This window comes from Bufo gargarizans, chromosome 9 (genome assembly GCF_014858855.1).
Source record: "Bufo gargarizans isolate SCDJY-AF-19 chromosome 9, ASM1485885v1, whole genome shotgun sequence".
Taxonomy (NCBI): domain Eukaryota; kingdom Metazoa; phylum Chordata; class Amphibia; order Anura; family Bufonidae; genus Bufo; species Bufo gargarizans.
The window spans coordinates 186,366,248-186,384,065 of NC_058088.1; the positions used below are offsets into that span (position 1 = coordinate 186,366,248).

General features: G+C 40.3%; 1 protein-coding gene across 1 annotated transcript; it reads right to left on the bottom strand.

Annotated features, from left to right (window-relative positions):
* Positions 1-483: 483 nt before the first annotated feature.
* Positions 484-11,786, bottom strand: LOC122945959 (myosin-4-like). Its single transcript, XM_044305195.1, has 40 exons — positions 11,754-11,786; positions 10,613-10,828; positions 10,295-10,438; positions 10,049-10,205; positions 9,931-9,958; positions 9,730-9,844; positions 9,551-9,643; positions 9,403-9,466; positions 9,225-9,323; positions 9,034-9,137; positions 8,791-8,929; positions 8,542-8,660; positions 8,306-8,455; positions 8,050-8,220; positions 7,657-7,963; positions 7,512-7,582; positions 7,333-7,420; positions 7,131-7,248; positions 6,753-6,876; positions 6,538-6,674; positions 6,185-6,440; positions 5,856-6,098; positions 5,592-5,768; positions 5,366-5,511; positions 5,194-5,284; positions 4,720-5,109; positions 4,509-4,635; positions 4,259-4,377; positions 3,866-4,062; positions 3,602-3,785; positions 3,337-3,502; positions 2,608-2,732; positions 2,213-2,521; positions 1,849-2,052; positions 1,639-1,764; positions 1,382-1,552; positions 1,190-1,294; positions 1,000-1,095; positions 750-884; positions 484-599 (listed from the first exon to the last, which is right to left on the bottom strand). Exons 2-40 carry the CDS (start codon positions 10,814-10,816, stop codon positions 582-584), a joined length of 5,817 nt encoding a protein of 1,938 aa, XP_044161130.1. The 5' UTR covers positions 10,817-10,828; positions 11,754-11,786; the 3' UTR covers positions 484-581.
* Between the last annotated feature and the right edge of the window lie 6,032 nt (positions 11,787-17,818).

Consider the following 17,818-nt stretch of genomic DNA (forward strand, 5'->3'; position numbering starts at 1 on the left):
GGACTGGCCACAGACCCTACAGGGAAATTTCTTGGTGGGTCAATGCCCAGAGGGTCACCCAAGACCATGTCAGGACATTGGTTACCTAATGATCTGAACCTGTCATCACCATTGAATTCAACTGTATCAATCACCATTATCAGGTCAGTAATACAATTGAATTCTGACAGGCACAGTAGCCCATGGCATCCTGCCCCGCCGTTCACCCTCATCAGAAACAGGCCACTAGGCCTGAAGCCTTTGAAGCAGTGTACAAACTGCACACAGATGCCAGCATCTTAGGCCTAGGGTTGAAGAGGCATGTGGCCTGCGCTGCAGAAGGTAAGGCTGAGTTTGTCTACTTGTTGCCCCCCACCTTCTGTCAATTTGGATGGGCCATTTTTTTTTTTTTTCAAGGACCACTTTAAATTGCCAGTCCACCCCTGAGAATATTAAATCCGCAAAATCAAGCAAGACCGAAACATTTGTCAAAAGCTAGAAATGGTTTATTGGAAAAGGTAAAGGGAAATGTCGGGACAGTTTTAAAGAGAAAAGAAATTCACATTTTGCAAATTTCATAATCCCCTTGTGTCGAGGTGTCTTCATTCTTCATTGTCTTTCTGCAAAGGCAAACAAACAACATATCAGCATATCCTTCTGTACTATGTAGATGTTTCCCCTACTATTAAATACACATTAATGGATCTTTCTAATATTTTTATACTATTATCATTTTGTACTTTTATAGAAATCATTGTAATGTCCTGTACCTTGCCACCGATGTCGCGGCTCTTTGCTCTGAGTTTGTTCACTTGGGACTCGGCAATATCAGCTCTTTCCTCAGCTTCCCCCAACTCATGCTGGACTTTTCTGAAGCGGGACAGGTGGGCATTGGCCTGTTCCTCCTGGAAGTAGATGATTAGAAAAGGCGCTTGTTACAAAAATTACTAAACGACCTATTCACATTTAAATCGGCTATTTCCTTGTGTAAAAATGATTGATGCCTTAATTCCTACTTACAGATTCCTCAGCCTGTCTCTTGTAAGCTTTGACCTTCAGCTGCAGCTTGTCTACCAGATCTTGAAGTCTCAAGACATTTTTCCTGTCTTCCTCAGTCTACAAAAAAAATTAATACATAATTGGTGTTTTTTTTTATTTTTTATATTTCTCACATAAAGAAGCTTAGATAATGTGAGTTAGACCACAGTACCTGATAAGTCAGCTCCTTCACTCTTCTTTCATATTTACGAACTCCTTTAATTGATTCAGTGCCACGCTTCTGTTCATTCTCCAGCTCGTTTTCTAATTCACGTACCTGTGAAAAACGTAATTATTAAAAAAATATATATATATACATTTTTTTTTAACACCGTTCTATACACATGAAACATACAAGCCATACCCTAGCCTCCAGTTTCTGGAGCTGTTTTTTGCCACCCTTTAATGCAAGCTGTTCTGCTTCATCCAGACGGTGCTGAAGGTCCTTCACTGTCTGTTCAAGGTTCTTCTTCATTCTCTCTAAGTGGGCGCTGGTGTCCTGCTCCTTCTTCAGTTCTTCTGCCATCAGAGCAGCCTGTAAGTAAATGCAGAAACATCAGAAATAAAGCTTCTTATATAGCATAACTAGTGGATGTATTTAATAGAGCATTTAATACATACATCAGTGATTGCCTTCTTGGCCTTTTCTTCTGCGTTCCTAGATTCTTGGATTGCTTCCTCCACTTCAGTCTGTAGTTGACTGGTATCATTCTCTAACTTCTTCTTGGTGTTGATAAGGCTTGTGTTCTAACAGAGAGAATACATCTTATCATCCTTTGTGCTCACATGTTATGTTGCACCCAGGAAGAAGACCCTTACAGAAAGTCTTACCTGGGAGTGAAGAAGCTGAAGGCGTTCACTTGCATCCAGAAGTTCCTGCTCTGCCACCTTACGGGACCTTTCTGTCTGTTCCAGAGCAGAACGGATCTCCTCAATTTCAGCCTGTTGCAGGTTGTTCCTACGTTCCACAACAGCCACTTGTTCTTTTAGGTCTTCCTGGCTCCTGATAGCATCATCCAGCTGTAGCTGGGCATCCTTAAAGTCAAAGAAAAAGGAAGGTGACATTTTAGGAAGAGTAGGCATGTTTAGTTTTATCATTGCAGAAAAGTCCTTGACTAGAATAAGAAAAAAGGCATATACATCGGTGAGATGTAGAATGGTGTGCACATGCGATGATTGGCACATCTGGTTGTACCTTCAGTTGTGCTTGCACATTTCTCAGCTGTTTCAGTGCCTCTGTTGCTTGACGATTGGCATGGCTGAGCTGAATCTCCAGCTCATTCAGGTCTCCTTCCATCTTCTTCTTCAGCCTCAGAGCATCATTCCTGCTCCTGATCTCAGAGTCCAATGTGCTCTGCATGGTATCAATAACTCTCTGGCTGTTCCTCTTCAACTGATCAATCTCCTCATCTTTCTCTGCAATCTTCCTGTCCACCTCAGATTTCACCTGGTTCAGCTCCAGCTGGATGCGAAGTATCTTTGATTCTTCATGTTCCAGAGATCCCTAAATGGATATAGACAGGTTTTTATTGTTTTTCTGATCTATTGAACATTTTTAAATCTCTTGAATTTTGCAGCGTGATTTAGCACCTCGGCTTCCTCCAAGGCAGCTTGCAGATCATTCTTCTCCTGTTCCACTTGTTTTTTGGCTTTCTCCAGCTCATTGATGGACTTGCCTGATTCAGCAACCTGTTCGGTCAGATCTGAAATCTCCTCTGAAAAAAAATGGGCAAATGTTAATTGCATTAGAACTGGCTTTGACCATGGCTTTTTAAAACTTAAGTATTGCTTTATTAAAAAATACATAAAAGTAATACTTCAAGGGAACCTGTCACCAGTTTTATGGTGTCCTAACTAAGTGACTGATTCTCTTAGCACAATGCTGGGTCACTTTCTTTAATTGACCCAGTCAATCTGCCAACATCTTGTATTGAAAAGCTCCAGCTGATAATGATGAGTCATGAATATTCATGAGCTCCTGACTCTCCCCGCCCACCTGCTGCTGAGTGACAGTTTGTTTCCATATGAACCAGCAGCAGGTGGCCAGGGGAGTGGCTATAGCTCTGAATTAAATATACGCTGGACTCAATGACATCACGCTGGACGCAAATCAGCATGCAGCATCTTTGTGTGTATATTATGAGGTAACCATCTGTCACACCAGTAAGTGAATACATCTAAGGTACTTTTTAGTAGTTAATGATTATAATTAGTTAGATTATAATCAAATATCCACATGACAGGTTCCCTTTAAAGTGGGTGCGACTGGTACCACTAGGGCCAACCGCAATGTAAAGAAATGCGATGTAAAGTGCTTACGCTGCAGGTTCTTGTTTTCACGTTTCAAGGTTTCAACTTGTTCTAAAGATTCCTCGTAGGCGTTCTTCAGCTTGAAGATCTCTGTGCTCAGACCTCGAGCTTCTTTCTGAGCTGCCTCCAACTCAGCCTGACCCTCTTCAAACTTCTGCTTCCATTCAACAAGGACCTGCACAAAGATGGCCATTTAATCACAATCTCGTATTCTGATAAAAATAAACCAAGAGTGTTTTCCATTGAACCTGGTAATATTATAAGGAGATCTTACCTTGTCAAAGTTCCTTTGCTTCTTATCAAGAGCAGCAGCTGCGCTATTTGCCCTCTCAACATCAACCATCAGGTCCTCAACTTCAGCCTGCAGCCTCTGTTTGGTCTTCTCCAGGGAGGCACATTTGGAGTTAACAGCTTCTACTTGCTCCTCTGCATCTTGGAGACGCTGTGCAAGCTTTTTCCTGTAGATGAATAGTGAGAAGGTGAGTTATTCTTCCTACACACCATTGTTTCTGTCTACATGACATATATTGGGTCATACTTGGCTTCTTCCAGCTCTTCTGTGCGCTGAATGGCATCAGTTTCATATTTGGTTCTCCATTGGGCCACTTCACCATTGGCCTTGGACAAAGCTCTTTGGAACTCGGCCTTTGCCTCTTGCTCCTCCTCATATTGTTCACGGAGCAAATCGCAGTCATGGCGGGAAGATTGCAGAGCATGAGCAAGGGCATTCTTGGCCTGTGAATGCAAAGAATGCCTTCATTTATTAAACCGCATTCAATTTCGAAAAGGTTGAATGCAAATCAAACAATTGACTGTGGACAGTCAAAATCACTTCAAATGATAGAGTATTGTTAATAAGGTCCTTATGAACTTATTCGATGTTTAGGCACCTTAAAAAGTTATAGGGCAACCACATGTTCATTTCTTATACCTTGGTTTCCTCTTCCAGCTGCCTCTTGAGTTCTTCAATCTGCTGTGTGAAACCTTGTTTTCCTCTGGTCAGTTGAGACACCAGAGCGTCTTTTTCCTCTAGTTGACGGGATTGCTCACCTGATATAAAATAACATGGAAACTGTATAAACTATATTGAAGCTTCCTGCCAGTTTGAAAAAAAATAAAATATAGGATCACAAAAAAAGACGTGTTGTGGAGTAAAGTTGATACATAAGGTGGTGATGTACCATTTTCAGTCTGGAAACGTGCTCTTTGGGCTGTGAGGTCATTGATAATACGCTGGTGCTCATCATCTTTAGCCTTAATTTCACTGAGTTGGTCTTCAAGGACACGGCTCACTTTTTCAAGGTTGGCCTGTAAGGATAAGTCCCAGTATTATTTTTGTGAGAATTTAAATAGTACATAGACTAACATATTTCTAGAGGATGATTCTAGTACCTTAGATTTTGAGACATTTTCCAAGTTGCTAGCAAGGTCATCAATTTCCATCTTCAGCTCGCTCTTCTCCTTTTCCAGCTTCTGTTTAACTCTCTGGAGATTATCAATCTGTTCTCCAAGTTCAGAGACGCTGTCGGCATGCTTCTTGCGCAGGGCCGCAGAGGTGGCTTCATTCTGGAGGGTGGACTCTTCCAAGTCACGTCTCAGTTTCTGGAACTCTGCCTCACGCTTCTTGTTCAATTCAATCTGAGCTGAGGTTGCTCCTCCAGCTTCTTCAAGCCGTTCACTGATTTCCTCAAGTTCTCTGGACAAGTCAGACCTTTGCTTCTCAACCCTGGCCCGAGCAGCACGCTCAGCTTCAATCTCTTCCTCCACCTCTTCAATACGGGCCTAGTACAAAATAATGAAATATTAAAATACAATCCAGCCGATTACCAGGAGCCAAGACATCACTTCCCCATGATGTCAATATACCTGCAGCTCCTTGATCTTTTTCTGCAGTTGAGAACTCAGGGACTGCTCATCTTCAATCTTTGCTTGTAGCTGGCTTAGCTCAAAGTCCTTCCTTTATTTGTAAATAGATATTTGTCAGTAAAATAATTTTGATAAAATAAATTTCTAGATATAGATGATTGAATATACTAACTTCTTAATTTTTTCTTCACTTTGCTGTTTCTCATTTTCTAGATCCATAATTGTTTCTTGAGCTAGCTTCAGATCACCTTCAAGCTTTCTCTTGGCTCTTTCAAGGTCAAGACGTAGTTTCTTCTCTTGTTCCAAGGACCCTTCCAACTAAACAGATATATATTATTATTGTATGCTTTTGAGGTTCATTATATTATATTTTATACATTACCAGTAGGGATACTTACATCATCTACTTGTTGTTCCAGTTTAGTTTTGGCTTTGGTCAGAGAGCTAACTTTGTCCTCCTCAGCCTGCAGGTCATCAAGCGTTTGCTGGTGAGCCTCCTGGAGAGCTTTCTTCTCTTTGGTAATCTTTGAAATGTTCTCATCCAATCCGGCCAATTCTTCAGTAAGGTTTTTAACCTAAGAAAACAGGATCAATTATTTAAAGAAATTGTATTTCTTGTAAATGAAATGCCATGGCTTTAGAAACTTAGTAAAATCCTTCACCTTGTTTTCAGTGGCATGCTTTTCCTTCTCGACTTTGGCCAGAGTAAGCTCTAGGTCATCAATGTCTTTCTTCAGTTCAGAGCACTCATCTTCAAGTTTCCTCTTCTTGGCCGTCAGTTCAGCATTGCTTTCCTCCTCATCTTCAAGCCTTTCTGTGATTTCCTTTATTTTGGCTTCCAGATTGATTTTGTTCTTAATGAGACCTTCACACCTCTCTTCTGCATCAGTCAAGTTCTCTCCTTCCTATGGAATTGAAAGTTTTGTACTATTGAAATATTACATTTAAAATAATTTCATGTAAAATAAGCTTGTTTAGAAGATCCTCTTACGGATTGCACTTGCAGCAATAAGTCATTCTTTTCTTGAAGCAGAACAACCATTTTCTCTTCCAGTTCTTTCCTCCTTGCATCGGACTTAGTAAGGGCTTCTTTGGTCTTCTCGAACACTTCCTTTATGTTGGCCATCTCCTTTTCAGTCTCGGCACTCTTCAGGAGAGGTTTGATCTTAAAGTACAACTTCATCCATGGCCAGTGCTTCACATTCATGAATGACCTGACGTTGTACTGGATGATAAAGATTGCGTCCCTAGGAGAGAAAAAAGACAATATGTATTGGGTAAGATAAAATGTTGACCACGTTTATTCATACTTTATATTGAAATGTAAGGTTTAACTGTAAATACCTTCTCTCCACCATTTTCTTGAATTCAATTCTCATTAAGAAACCTCTGCACAAAGCCTGAGTACGAGTGATAAGTTGTGCCAACTTGTCATCTCTCATTTCTTCCAGAGTACCCAGGAGACCAGCTTTGAAGAAAACCTAAAGGATTTAACTGTAAGTAACTCTTTTGTTCTCCCTTTCAAAGATATTTACATTATTTCACATTTATTTTCTTACCTTAGTGTGACCAAACTTGTACTGGCTATGATCCACATCAATAGAGCCAAGTAGCTTCTCAGCGGCCTTCTTGCTGTCAATGAATTGACCATCTGGGATTGCACTAGCATTGAGAACCTTGTAACTGAAGACAGTCATGGAGAAAATAAAGCTGTGAGTTTGAGCTCAAAGAGGGGAGTTCCGTATATTGCTAAAGATTTCCTTCTACAGAATACCATCTCCATAGTTATTGTTATGAGCCAGAGCAAATATCAACTGCAAACAGCATTGCCCATTCTGATATACTTGTTGCAACCAATTATTAAAAGAGGAGATTGCCCAGATGGGAACCCCCTGTACCAAGAAATGGATAACTCAAGGGAAAAATGAAGTATTTACCGTTGTTTGAAGTCAGCATAGAGGATCCTGCTGGGGAATCCCTTTCTGCAGATTCTAATACCCTCCAGCACACCGTTACATCTCAGCTGGTGGATGATCAGATGATTCTCCATGGTACCTGCAAAGGAAGCAATGGAGATCATTATTAACTAGATTGTAAGCATGAGAACAGGTATTCAGTATTCCATGGCAGTGATTATACCTGGAGTCTTGGTCTCATTGGGAATCAGACAACGCACAAAGTGAGGATGAGTGCTCCTCAGGTTAGTCATCAGCTTGTTCAGATTTTCCTGTGGAATGAAATATGTGTAATATATAAAATGTACAGTAGTTACATAAAGAGAAAGGAACCATATACTAGAGAACACCTAGCATTCTTACTCTGAACAGGGCAGAGACAGTCTGGAAAGAAGAACCCTTCTTTTTCTTTCCTTTTCCACCTTCACTTGCGGCTAAGAAAATAAAAAGGATATTAAACAACTGTTCTTATGATTATAGATAAAGACATCATCTGTATAACACTTACCATCAGCTGCGGCGTAACTGGAGTAGAGGAAGGACAGGAGTTTCACTGAAGATTTCTGGTAGAGGCCAATCACAGTCTCGTTCAGTGGGTCCTTGTTCTTCTCCAGCCAGCCAGTAATGTTGTAATCCACAGTACCAGCATAATGCACCAAGGAGAAGTGAGCTTCTGCCTTTCCTTTACCAGGCTTGGGCTTCTCAAAGTTCTTGCACTTGCCAAGATGCTGGTCATACAGCTTGTTTTTGAAGGAGGTGTCAGTAGCCTTGGGGAACATGCACTCTTCTTCCAGGATTGAGAAGATACCCATGGGCTATAAGGAGAAAGCGGTAGGTTGTTAGTCACCCATCTCCGATTCCTTATGTTTATGTGCTGTGAATTGTTAGAACCAGAACCAACCTTCTCAATGAGCTCAATGCAAGCAGCCAGATCCATACCAAAGTCAATGAATTCCCACTCGATTCCTTCCTTCTTGTACTCTTCTTGTTCCAGGACGAACATGTGATGGTTGAAGAACTGTTGCAGCTTCTCATTGGTGAAGTTAATGCAGAGCTGTTCTAGACTGTTGTACTAGAAAAGTCAATGAAGAGTAGAGTTTAGAAACTGTTGTATATTGGAAAACAGAAACCATCGACCATGTTATAATTCTGCTTACGTCAAAGATCTCAAAGCCAGCAATATCCAGCACACCAATGAAGTACTGTCTTGGTTGTTTAGTGTCCAGCTGTTGGTTGATACGGGTGACCATCCAAAAGAAAAGCTTCTCAAAGGTAGACTTACTGATGGCACCGATGGCGTTGTAAACCTAGGAACAAGAACAATTCTTGCATAAATTCCAGAACCGCTGATTGTAATATTATATATTTAACTGCCGCCTCTAAAACTGTTTACCTGTTGAACGGTTTGTCCCTTGGTGACATATTCATTACCGACTTTGACCCTTGGGTAGCACAAAGCCTTCAGAAGATCAGCAGAGTTCAGACCCATCAAGTAGCCAATTTTATCAGCAACTACAAATGAAACACAGCTTAATAATTTCCTGGGGCAATGTAGACAACGAACATGCAAGTTGGATATACAGTACGCTCTACGGAGACTTCTTCAGGGTATTTGCAAGACTAAAGAACAATAGTTAGTTACCTTCAGTGCCATCAGGTTCAGCCTGCTCCTCTCTTTGCTTTTGCTTAAATCTCATGTTCCCGTGGTGCATGACTGCTCCAGTCATCTTGTAGATGCCAAGCTTTTCCTCGTGTGTGAAGCCCAGGACGTCGATGGCATTCTGCACATATATATGTACATGTCATTATCTGCTCAGACCTCACGAAATAATAGACATTATGGAACTTCTAACAATACAAAAAGATTCCTAGGGATATGACTTACGTCTGTAGCCATCAACTCCTCTTCGTCATCAATACTCTTCACAGCAATTTCACCTTGGCTGATGAAGGAGTAGTCGTATGGGTTTGTAGTAAGGAGAAGCATTTCTGGAGAATGAAATTAATACTGAGCAACTGCTATATGCTATAGATGCCACAGATTGATCCCCATGCATAGTAAAGCAGGATAGTTACCAACAACTTCTGGCTTCTTGTTGGTCAGGATCTGGTAGAAGATGTGGTAGCTTCTCTCAGCTGAAAGCTGGAATGTCACTCTGGACTTTTCCAGCAGGTCTGTAGATGAGTAATATTATCGTTAAATGATGGTAAGAAGACGAAACTGACTAAAATGAGTGTTGAATCTAAAACTTACAAGTCTCAATGTCAGCAGAAGACAATTTTCCTGTGGTTCCGAAGTGGATTCTGATGAATTTACCCTAAGGATTGTGAGGAGAGTGCTTCTTTTAATATACACGTTGTGGGAAATTGTAGAAGAAATTTTTTAAATTTGTAATACTTACAAAACGAGATGAGTTGTCATTTCTCACAGTTTTGGCGTTACCAAAGGCTTCCAGCAGAGGGTTAGCCTGAATGATTTGATCTTCCAGAGTTCCCTAAAAATGGGAAGGAATATTTAAGTTGAATGGTACTTCAGATTATGAGATGTACATGTTTACTACACGCTTGTATAGATGTTCACCTTCAAGCTGTTGCTTTGCTCCTTCTTCTTTGCTGAATCCCCAACAGCTGCAATTGTTGCAAAGTATTGGATGACACGCTTGGTGTTCACAGTCTTTCCAGCCCCAGATTCTCCGCTGGTTGCAACGGAATAAAATGTCAGTAAAACATGGCGACAAGTATAAGAACGTTTATATTGGAATATTCTAGATTGTATACTTACGTAATCAGGATAGACTGGTTTTCACGGTCTGAAGTTTGGAAAGAAAGCAAAATCTAAGTAATCGAGCAGACGATTCCGGAGAAAAAATACTGGAGAAAGTTAAGTAATGAATACTGACTTGTTAACATGAACTGATAGGCGTTATCAGAGATGGAGAAGATGTGTGGTGGGGCTTCCATACGCTTCTTTCCTCTGTAGCCATTAACCACTTCGGGGTTGTACACTGGCAGCCATTTGTAGGGGTTGACAGTGACGCAGAAAAGGCCGGAGTAGGTCTGAAATTACACAGTAAAGTTTATCGTCTCAAATACAGGGCAATACTTATCAACATGTGATGGTTTTTGTGATGTTTGCTAAGACTTACGTAGATCATCCAGGCTGCGTAACGCTCTTTGAGGTTATACAGCACAGACGCCTCATTCAGGTGGGTCAGCATCGCCATGTCCTCAATCTTGTCAAACTTGGGAGGGTTTTGAGGGTAAACCTGAGTGTCTTTCACAGTTACTTCCTGGAAAGAACAAGAGGTTGGTTGAGGTGAAAGTTTAGGAATTGATATTTACTTCAAGTCCAAGTTATTAAGGAGGCTGGAAGTATCTCTACCCAAACCCCACTTATCATGGAGATATTCTTTATTGGCAGCCAATCCACCTTTATGCCATAACTTAGTAAGTATAATGATTACCTTTCCATCATCAGTCTTCACAGTGACTTTACCACTGTCGCGGGCGGTGATGATACCTTTTATATACAGCTCTTTGGGGTCTTCCACAAAGCAAGTATTCTTGGCATCGAAAGGCTTGTTCTGAGCCTCCAATCTTTCTTTTTCTGATTTCCGCAGGAAGGGGGCGGCCTCCCCAAAAACCGACAATTCACCCTCTCCCGACATGGCTGAGGCAGTCTGTCAGAAATGTCAAAATACAAGCTACGTGTGACTATTGGCTGTTCACAGTCTGCTACCCACAGAATCGTGTCATGACTAAGCAAGCAGTGCATCATGGTTTTTACAGAAATGACCATGTCGTCCAAGCACATGGTGACATTTAGTTGCCCAAGCAAATCAAAAGCACAGGCAAGATGTATTTTCTTGCCAAAAGTTTTACTGTATATCTGGTAGATTCGTTAGTATGTTTACATTTTCCTTACGATAAGCTGATTTCAGGGTGTCCTGCCACTAGGTCTCTCTACACTCAGCTGCAATCTGTGAAAGAACCCAGCAGCAAGTTTTTAATTTTTTCTCTGGCGCCACCACAGGTGACAGAAGGCATTACACTGTTCACATTGAAATCACTGCAGTGAAATGCTGGATCCTCGTTCTATATTTATTATCAAGTAACAGATTAGTCATGAATCCCCTGCACAATTGAGTCAGAATTCATTATACAAGGGCTGAATTACAGCAGTTACAGCACTACATGTTGTCAGGTGTGGATAACCTATGTATAGTTCTATGTATCCTGCATCCATAGAGAAGCACTTAAAGGGGTTGGGACCCCCAACTGATCATGATTATAGGGGTCCCTGAGCCTCCTGTATGAATGTGCATCAGTGTAAAGCACCATTCACTGTCTATGGGGCTATGACGCTTGGGTATTTCTTGCAGTGCCGTAGACCTGAACTGAGCAGTGGTCCTATACAGATAATTTGGGGAATAGGTTATAAAGCCAACCCCTTTAAGCTGAATTTTAATAGTAAGTATAGCAGAAAAGGACGTGTAGTTAAGTTGTTCATGGGAGTAGCATCAGATGAATATGTTGTTGGTAAAGCCTAGCCTTGTGTTACGTAAAATGAGTGTATCGTATGTAATCAGTTTGCGCTCTGCTCACCTCTTGGTGCTGCTCTTGATGAAAATGATCTTCTCTGCCCCTGTAGAGAAATGGAGATAAAGTCGGGTTATAGAAGTGAATGGACAGCAGCTGGTATCCCAGTCTGGAGGCAGAACTTACCAAGAGGTTACTGGTGAGGAGCCGCCTGAAGGGGTTTATATAGAGGACTTTCTGCTCCCTCAGCACAACTGCACTCCTGTTAAGGAAGGACTCCATTCCCATAACTGTCCACAGAAACCCAACACTTTCAGGTCTTCACAAGTAAAAATAACTGAACAATTAGGTGGCATTGATGTGTCCTTCTGTGTTATCTACTGAGGGGAGACGGACTGAGCTGTCACCAAATCCTTAGTGCTTAGTGCGGGAGCCTGAAGGTTTATTGCAGATCTACCTATCTATTTAAAATCAATTAGATAGACAGATATGAGATAGATTCAGATAGAAAGATATGAGATAGATATCAGATAGAAAGATATGAGATAGATATCAGATAGAAAGATATGAGATAGATAGCAGATAGAAAGATATGAGATAGATAGCAGATAGAAAGATATGAGATAGATAGCAGATAGAAAGATATGAGATAGATAGCAGATAGAAAGATATGAGATAGATAGCAGATAGAAAGATATGAGATAGATAGCAGATAGAAAGATATGAGATAGATAGCAGATAGAAAGATATGAGATAGATAGCAGATAGAAAGATATGAGATAGATAGCAGATAGAAAGATATGAGATAGATATCAGATAGAAAGATATGAGATAGATAGCAGATAGAAAGATATGAGATAGATATCAGATAGAAAGATATGAGATAGATATCAGATAGAAAGATATGAGAGAGATAGCAGATAGACAGATATGAGAGAGATAGCAGATAGACAGATATGAGAGAGATAGCAGATAGACAGATATGAGAGAGATAGCAGATAGACAGATATGAGAGAGATATGAGATAGATATCAGACAGATATGAGAGAGATATCAGATAGATATCAGATAGAAAGATATGAGATAGATATCAGACAGATATGAGAGAGATAGCAGATAGATAGATATGAGCTAGATAGACAGACAGATTGATAGACAGATATGAGATATAGACAAATATTGATAGACAGATATGAGATATAGACAAATATTGATAGACAGATAGATATGAGATATATAGACAGATATTAGATATAGACAAATAGATATGACCTGTCCTAGATAGACAGATTGATACATAGACAGATATGAGATAGATAGACAGATATTGGATATAGACAGATAGATATGAGATAGATTCATAGATAGACAGATTCATAGATAGACAGATATAAGATAGATAGACAGATATGAGATATAGACAAATAGATATGAGATAGATAGACAGATTGATAGATAGATAGACAAATATGGATAGATACAGAGATAGACATATAGCTGTTAGATAGATACTGAGGAAGGAGTTGGAGGGACTCCGAAACGCGTTTGGTGTGATAGTTTGACCAGGACATCTCCTTTAAAACCTATAAAAAGACATTGATTATCCTGCCAGGGAAAATACGACAGACAGTGGAGAAATAAAAGCAAAAAGTGGAGCGCTCCCTTGATCATTTGCCTATAGCTATATGAACTTTGAGATCCTTTGAATAAGTGGTTGCGATCCCTTTTATCACGCTGGACGCCAAGTTTTAACCGCATGGTGGAGGTAAGTGGTAACCAGCAGTAAGTTCACGTGGGACGCCACTACCCACCAACGAGTGAGTACACGAATGCTGTTAACAGCAAACATATCAAAGGATTAATGTCTGTATTATTAAAGGAGAAATGGCAGTAATTTGAAGGTGACTGTGGACTAAATACAAACGGCATTCAGAACCCTCAAGCCCCTATTAAGGAGCAGAGACATATTTGGAGAGCTGGACCACCTGGATCTAAATACAGATAATTGATGCTATATACCGTATATATTGTGTGATGTTATCGTCCATCATATATCGTGTGGATGTTTGATGACCATATGTGCTCAGTGGCTATATTATATTCTGAGCTAGAGTAACCATTAGCGACCATCAAGATAGTATTAATACTACAGCGCACACTTGTGCAGGAATATACATAGCCAAGTTGCACATTGATGAAAAGATAAAGATCTAGTGTTTTATTTTATGTTTAGTTTAGGTTACATGCATTCGGAATAACATTGTTTCAGGGACATTTTCATATTTTTAAATAAATGATTTAAGGCTATCCAGGTCTCTGATTTCAGTTGAAGTGTGGCTGTCTATTATTTTACTGGGTGATTTTTAATGTTCTGGCTGATCGGTGTACATCTCTATCTCCAAAGTTACAGTAGACATCATCACTGCTATAATATTGACCAGTGTTGGCAACCTCTCTGTGTTTTGTATGACACCATTTAACATGAATACTATCCAGTTTCTAGCCCGTATCATGTTGTTTATTTCACTTTGGGGTTATTTGATTATTGAGCGTCTAACACAGTGCAGAGAAGGACACAATCTGAGAGCTGCCATGCTTTTCTGAAGCTCTGCATTAGACCCATGGAGAAATCTCAAGCCTATGTCCAAGGAAAGGTACAGCAACATTTCCATCTCTCATCTAAGATGACCGGGAGCTTTCTATTAATGATCCTTAAGAGGAGGCCCTTGGTATTCCATCAGAGGATTGTGAAACCGTATCCTAAAAAAGTTCTGAGCCTGCACATTTTCTAATACCTTGTTTGGAGCCCCACTTAGCACAATGCTATAGCCCCTCATGCCTTGTCTGTAATGTAGTATGAATTCAGACCCAGCAGACGCAGGAATATGTGAGTATTCAGGGTATATGTTCTGTATTATTCAGGTGTATTTCTGGTAGATCATCGGCTCTTCAGTATTTAGGGGCTGTTCACATCATATAGGTAATAAAAAAAAAATATGGAGGAACCGATCCGTAGCCATTTGGTGAATAATGTGTTTTTTTAAATTATGTTCTGTTTGTTAGAATGTGATTCATTCCGTTTTACGGTAATTTATTAATTATGGATTGATTTTTATAAAGTTATGAATTGATTGCATAAATGTTCTGTTATTTGTTTTTTGTGCCTTTTGCTTTTTCACATGATTGCATTTTAGTGCAGTTTTTCAGCAATTATTTATATATATATTTTTTTTTTTTACTGTTGAGAAACTGTCTTCATCTACTGTGCAGAGGATAAAGGGGAAAATCTCAGCAATAAAAACTGCATGTAGGGACCTGGACAAAGCCACGTGTTCCTTGGGATGCGGTAGTTGTGCCGCTTTATGCTGCACCGCGGTGCAGTGTGTGAACCAAGCCTTAGATTTAGGCTTTTTTTTTTTTTTCTGTATATAGTAGAAAAATAATATTTTTACGTCACTGATGTTGGCAGAAGCTACTTATTACTAATGAATCCATCTTTGGATAAATAATACAAATTTCGCCCCACTAGGCTAGGTCTTTGTGGTTCCCTCCAGGAGCTGATTTTTGGGGGCTTTTCAGTTGTAATTTATATACATCCATGTTGTATTAATACTGAACATTCGCTGCACTCATTGACAGCAAATATGGGAAAGGGGAATTCAGCCTGAAGCATCTGTCACCCCATGTTTTGGTGATCAGTGGGGTCTCAATAGATGCCTTCTAGCATTTATCACCTATCTAATGGATGGGCGACAGACACTTGAGGCTCACATATCTCTTTTAGGATCAGCTAGAAAGCATATTTGTAGGTCACCCAGAACTAGATTTTGGGCGTTTCACCATAAATTATCTATTTTTTACACAGCGAACTGTAAACCCATGCAGACGAATGTATCTATTTTCACAAATATCGGATCTTGCCGTGTGGGTCCCACATTATGTTAAAAATCCCTATTCTTGTCCGCGGAATGGACATGATCTATATTTTTTTTGCGGGATGGCGGAACGAACATACGGATACGGACAAGCGCATGGTGTGGCGTGCTGTCCATGTTTTCTTGCGAATGGGTCCGCATTGGATGCGAAGCAAAAATACGGTTGTGTGCATGGGGCCTTATGCTTATTTTTGTTTTCTTGCAGGTCTGCACGGCATATCGGATCTGCAGCTGGAATTACTGGACCTTCAGGCCATCCATTATTTACAGCGTGTGATCCTGCGGACTGCCCAACACTGTGCTGGATGCGGCTTTCATCTTCAGACGGTAGAGGTGAGCGAGCGGAGGAGCCTTCTATATATTAGCTATACATGTTCCTTTACAGGTCGGCAATAGAAACAGACCTAGATGCAATAGATCTGTTCTTACGTGCGAGATTTGTTACAGATATTTCCGACTCTCCCAGTTATCTCAGTTGCATAAAACAGATTTTCAGTGCTGGAATTTCTGCAACCAATCTGCTGTGTGTGAACATACCCCTGGTCCTCATGTATAGTGCAGAGCTGTGCGCATGCAGCCTAAGAGCAAGTGACATGGCATCCATGTACAAGCTTCATCAGGGTCTGTATCTACAATCACAGAAAATCTCTTTATGCCTCTATATGATATTAGAAGGTATATATAGGTATGTTGGAGGTTGCATAATATTATATATCCAGAAAATGGACGGCACTCCAGTAGAATAAAATAGTGATTCCTTTATTCAACCATCCAGTGCAACGTTTCGGCTCTGAAATGAGCCTTTTTCAAGCAGAGATACAATGTGAGTGAGTATATATAATATATAAAAAAAAAAAAAAAGCTTGGGGAAGGCTCCTGTTTAGAGCCGAAACGTCGCATGATCCTTATGGGTAAATAAAGTATTTTTTCTATTTTTATTCATGGAGTGCTGCCCGTTTTTACATTTTTTTGTTTATCTGGATTGGCTTGTATCCACATTGGGCCATTGCACCCTTCATCTGTTTTCACCAAAGACGGTGCTGCCATAACTTTTCTCTTTTTTTATATATATATATATATGTCCTTTTGTATAAAGCCAGCTTCACACAGGCATAATACGGGCGCATTTCTGCACTCATAATATGGCTGGCAAATCCCAGCCTGACCGTAGGTGAACGTCCGTACTAACAGCATCATAAGGACCTACTGTACGATGCTGTTGGTTTGGGTGACCAGACCCGTGGTCAGGCCAGTATTTGCTGTATTACACTCATGTGACATTGGCGTTGTACTCAGTGAAATCAGTATGTCTGGGATTTTAGCGCTCCTAGAGGCAGCAATTAAAATCTCAAGAAGCAGGTGCCTGTGTCTTGTACACAAGCTTCTCAGCTGTTGATCCAGGACGCGGCTCCTTCTGCTTTTCTTTTCGTCTGTGAAAATGTAAAGCATCTCTAAACTAAAGTCTAGGGTTACAGTGGGACGGTCCTGCTGCGTTTGGCAAGATTTTCCAAGGAACTCGTATAGCGCTATTCTTTATGGGGCTAGTCTGTTACTGTTAGAGCACCATCCAAAGGTTGTCCGGATGGTCTGCAGATAGTTACAACCGGGAGCAAAACTTCTCACTTCAGGCTTGTGTTGCTGTTGTTTGTCATCATTTTGATGAATTTGTAATTTATATTAATATGAATGCAAAAAAAAAAGAAAAAAGATGTAATTCTGACTCCTAGGTTAGTCCCCTGGGTGGGTGTAAGGTGACCATACATCTCGGATAGCAGTTTGCCCGGATATCTGCTGTTGGGGGGGATAGTCTGGGCACCACCAGCGTCCGGTCCCTGCTGAAATTGCGGACGTTCGTCCAGCCAGCGTGTATGTCCAGCTTTACTCCTGGACTTTCCCCATCCTGTAGATAATTTGCTTTACGGTGTATACTTGTACATGGATAAGCTAAAATACGGAATATAGGGAATGTGACTCTAACTAATTAAATTATGAGCGCTCATTTATGATACTTTAAACACAATTTTGAGGCATGAATTTATTTTCTTCCCAAACTGTATGAACAAAAAAAAATAACATATGGTGTATAAAGCTGCAATATTTTTTTGAATATAATTTTAAATATGTGTATAGTATATGTAGCATTTGGCAATTTTATCAGCCTAGGTTACCAGATCTTAACCTGTCAAACATATGTGA

Bases quoted from the DNA above. Each gene is read 5' to 3' on its own strand.
- LOC122945959 (XM_044305195.1), bottom strand. From the start codon at position 10,816: ATGTCGGGAGAGGGTGAATTGTCGGTTTTTGGGGAGGCCGCCCCCTTC. The intron at 8,456-8,541 runs GTAAACAGTTTT...TCTTGTTCCTAG, and splicing joins AGGGACAAACCGTTCAACAG to GTTTACAACGCCATCGGTGC. The intron at 8,221-8,305 runs GTAAGCAGAATT...TGACTTTTCTAG, and splicing joins CTGGCTTTGAGATCTTTGAC to TACAACAGTCTAGAACAGCT.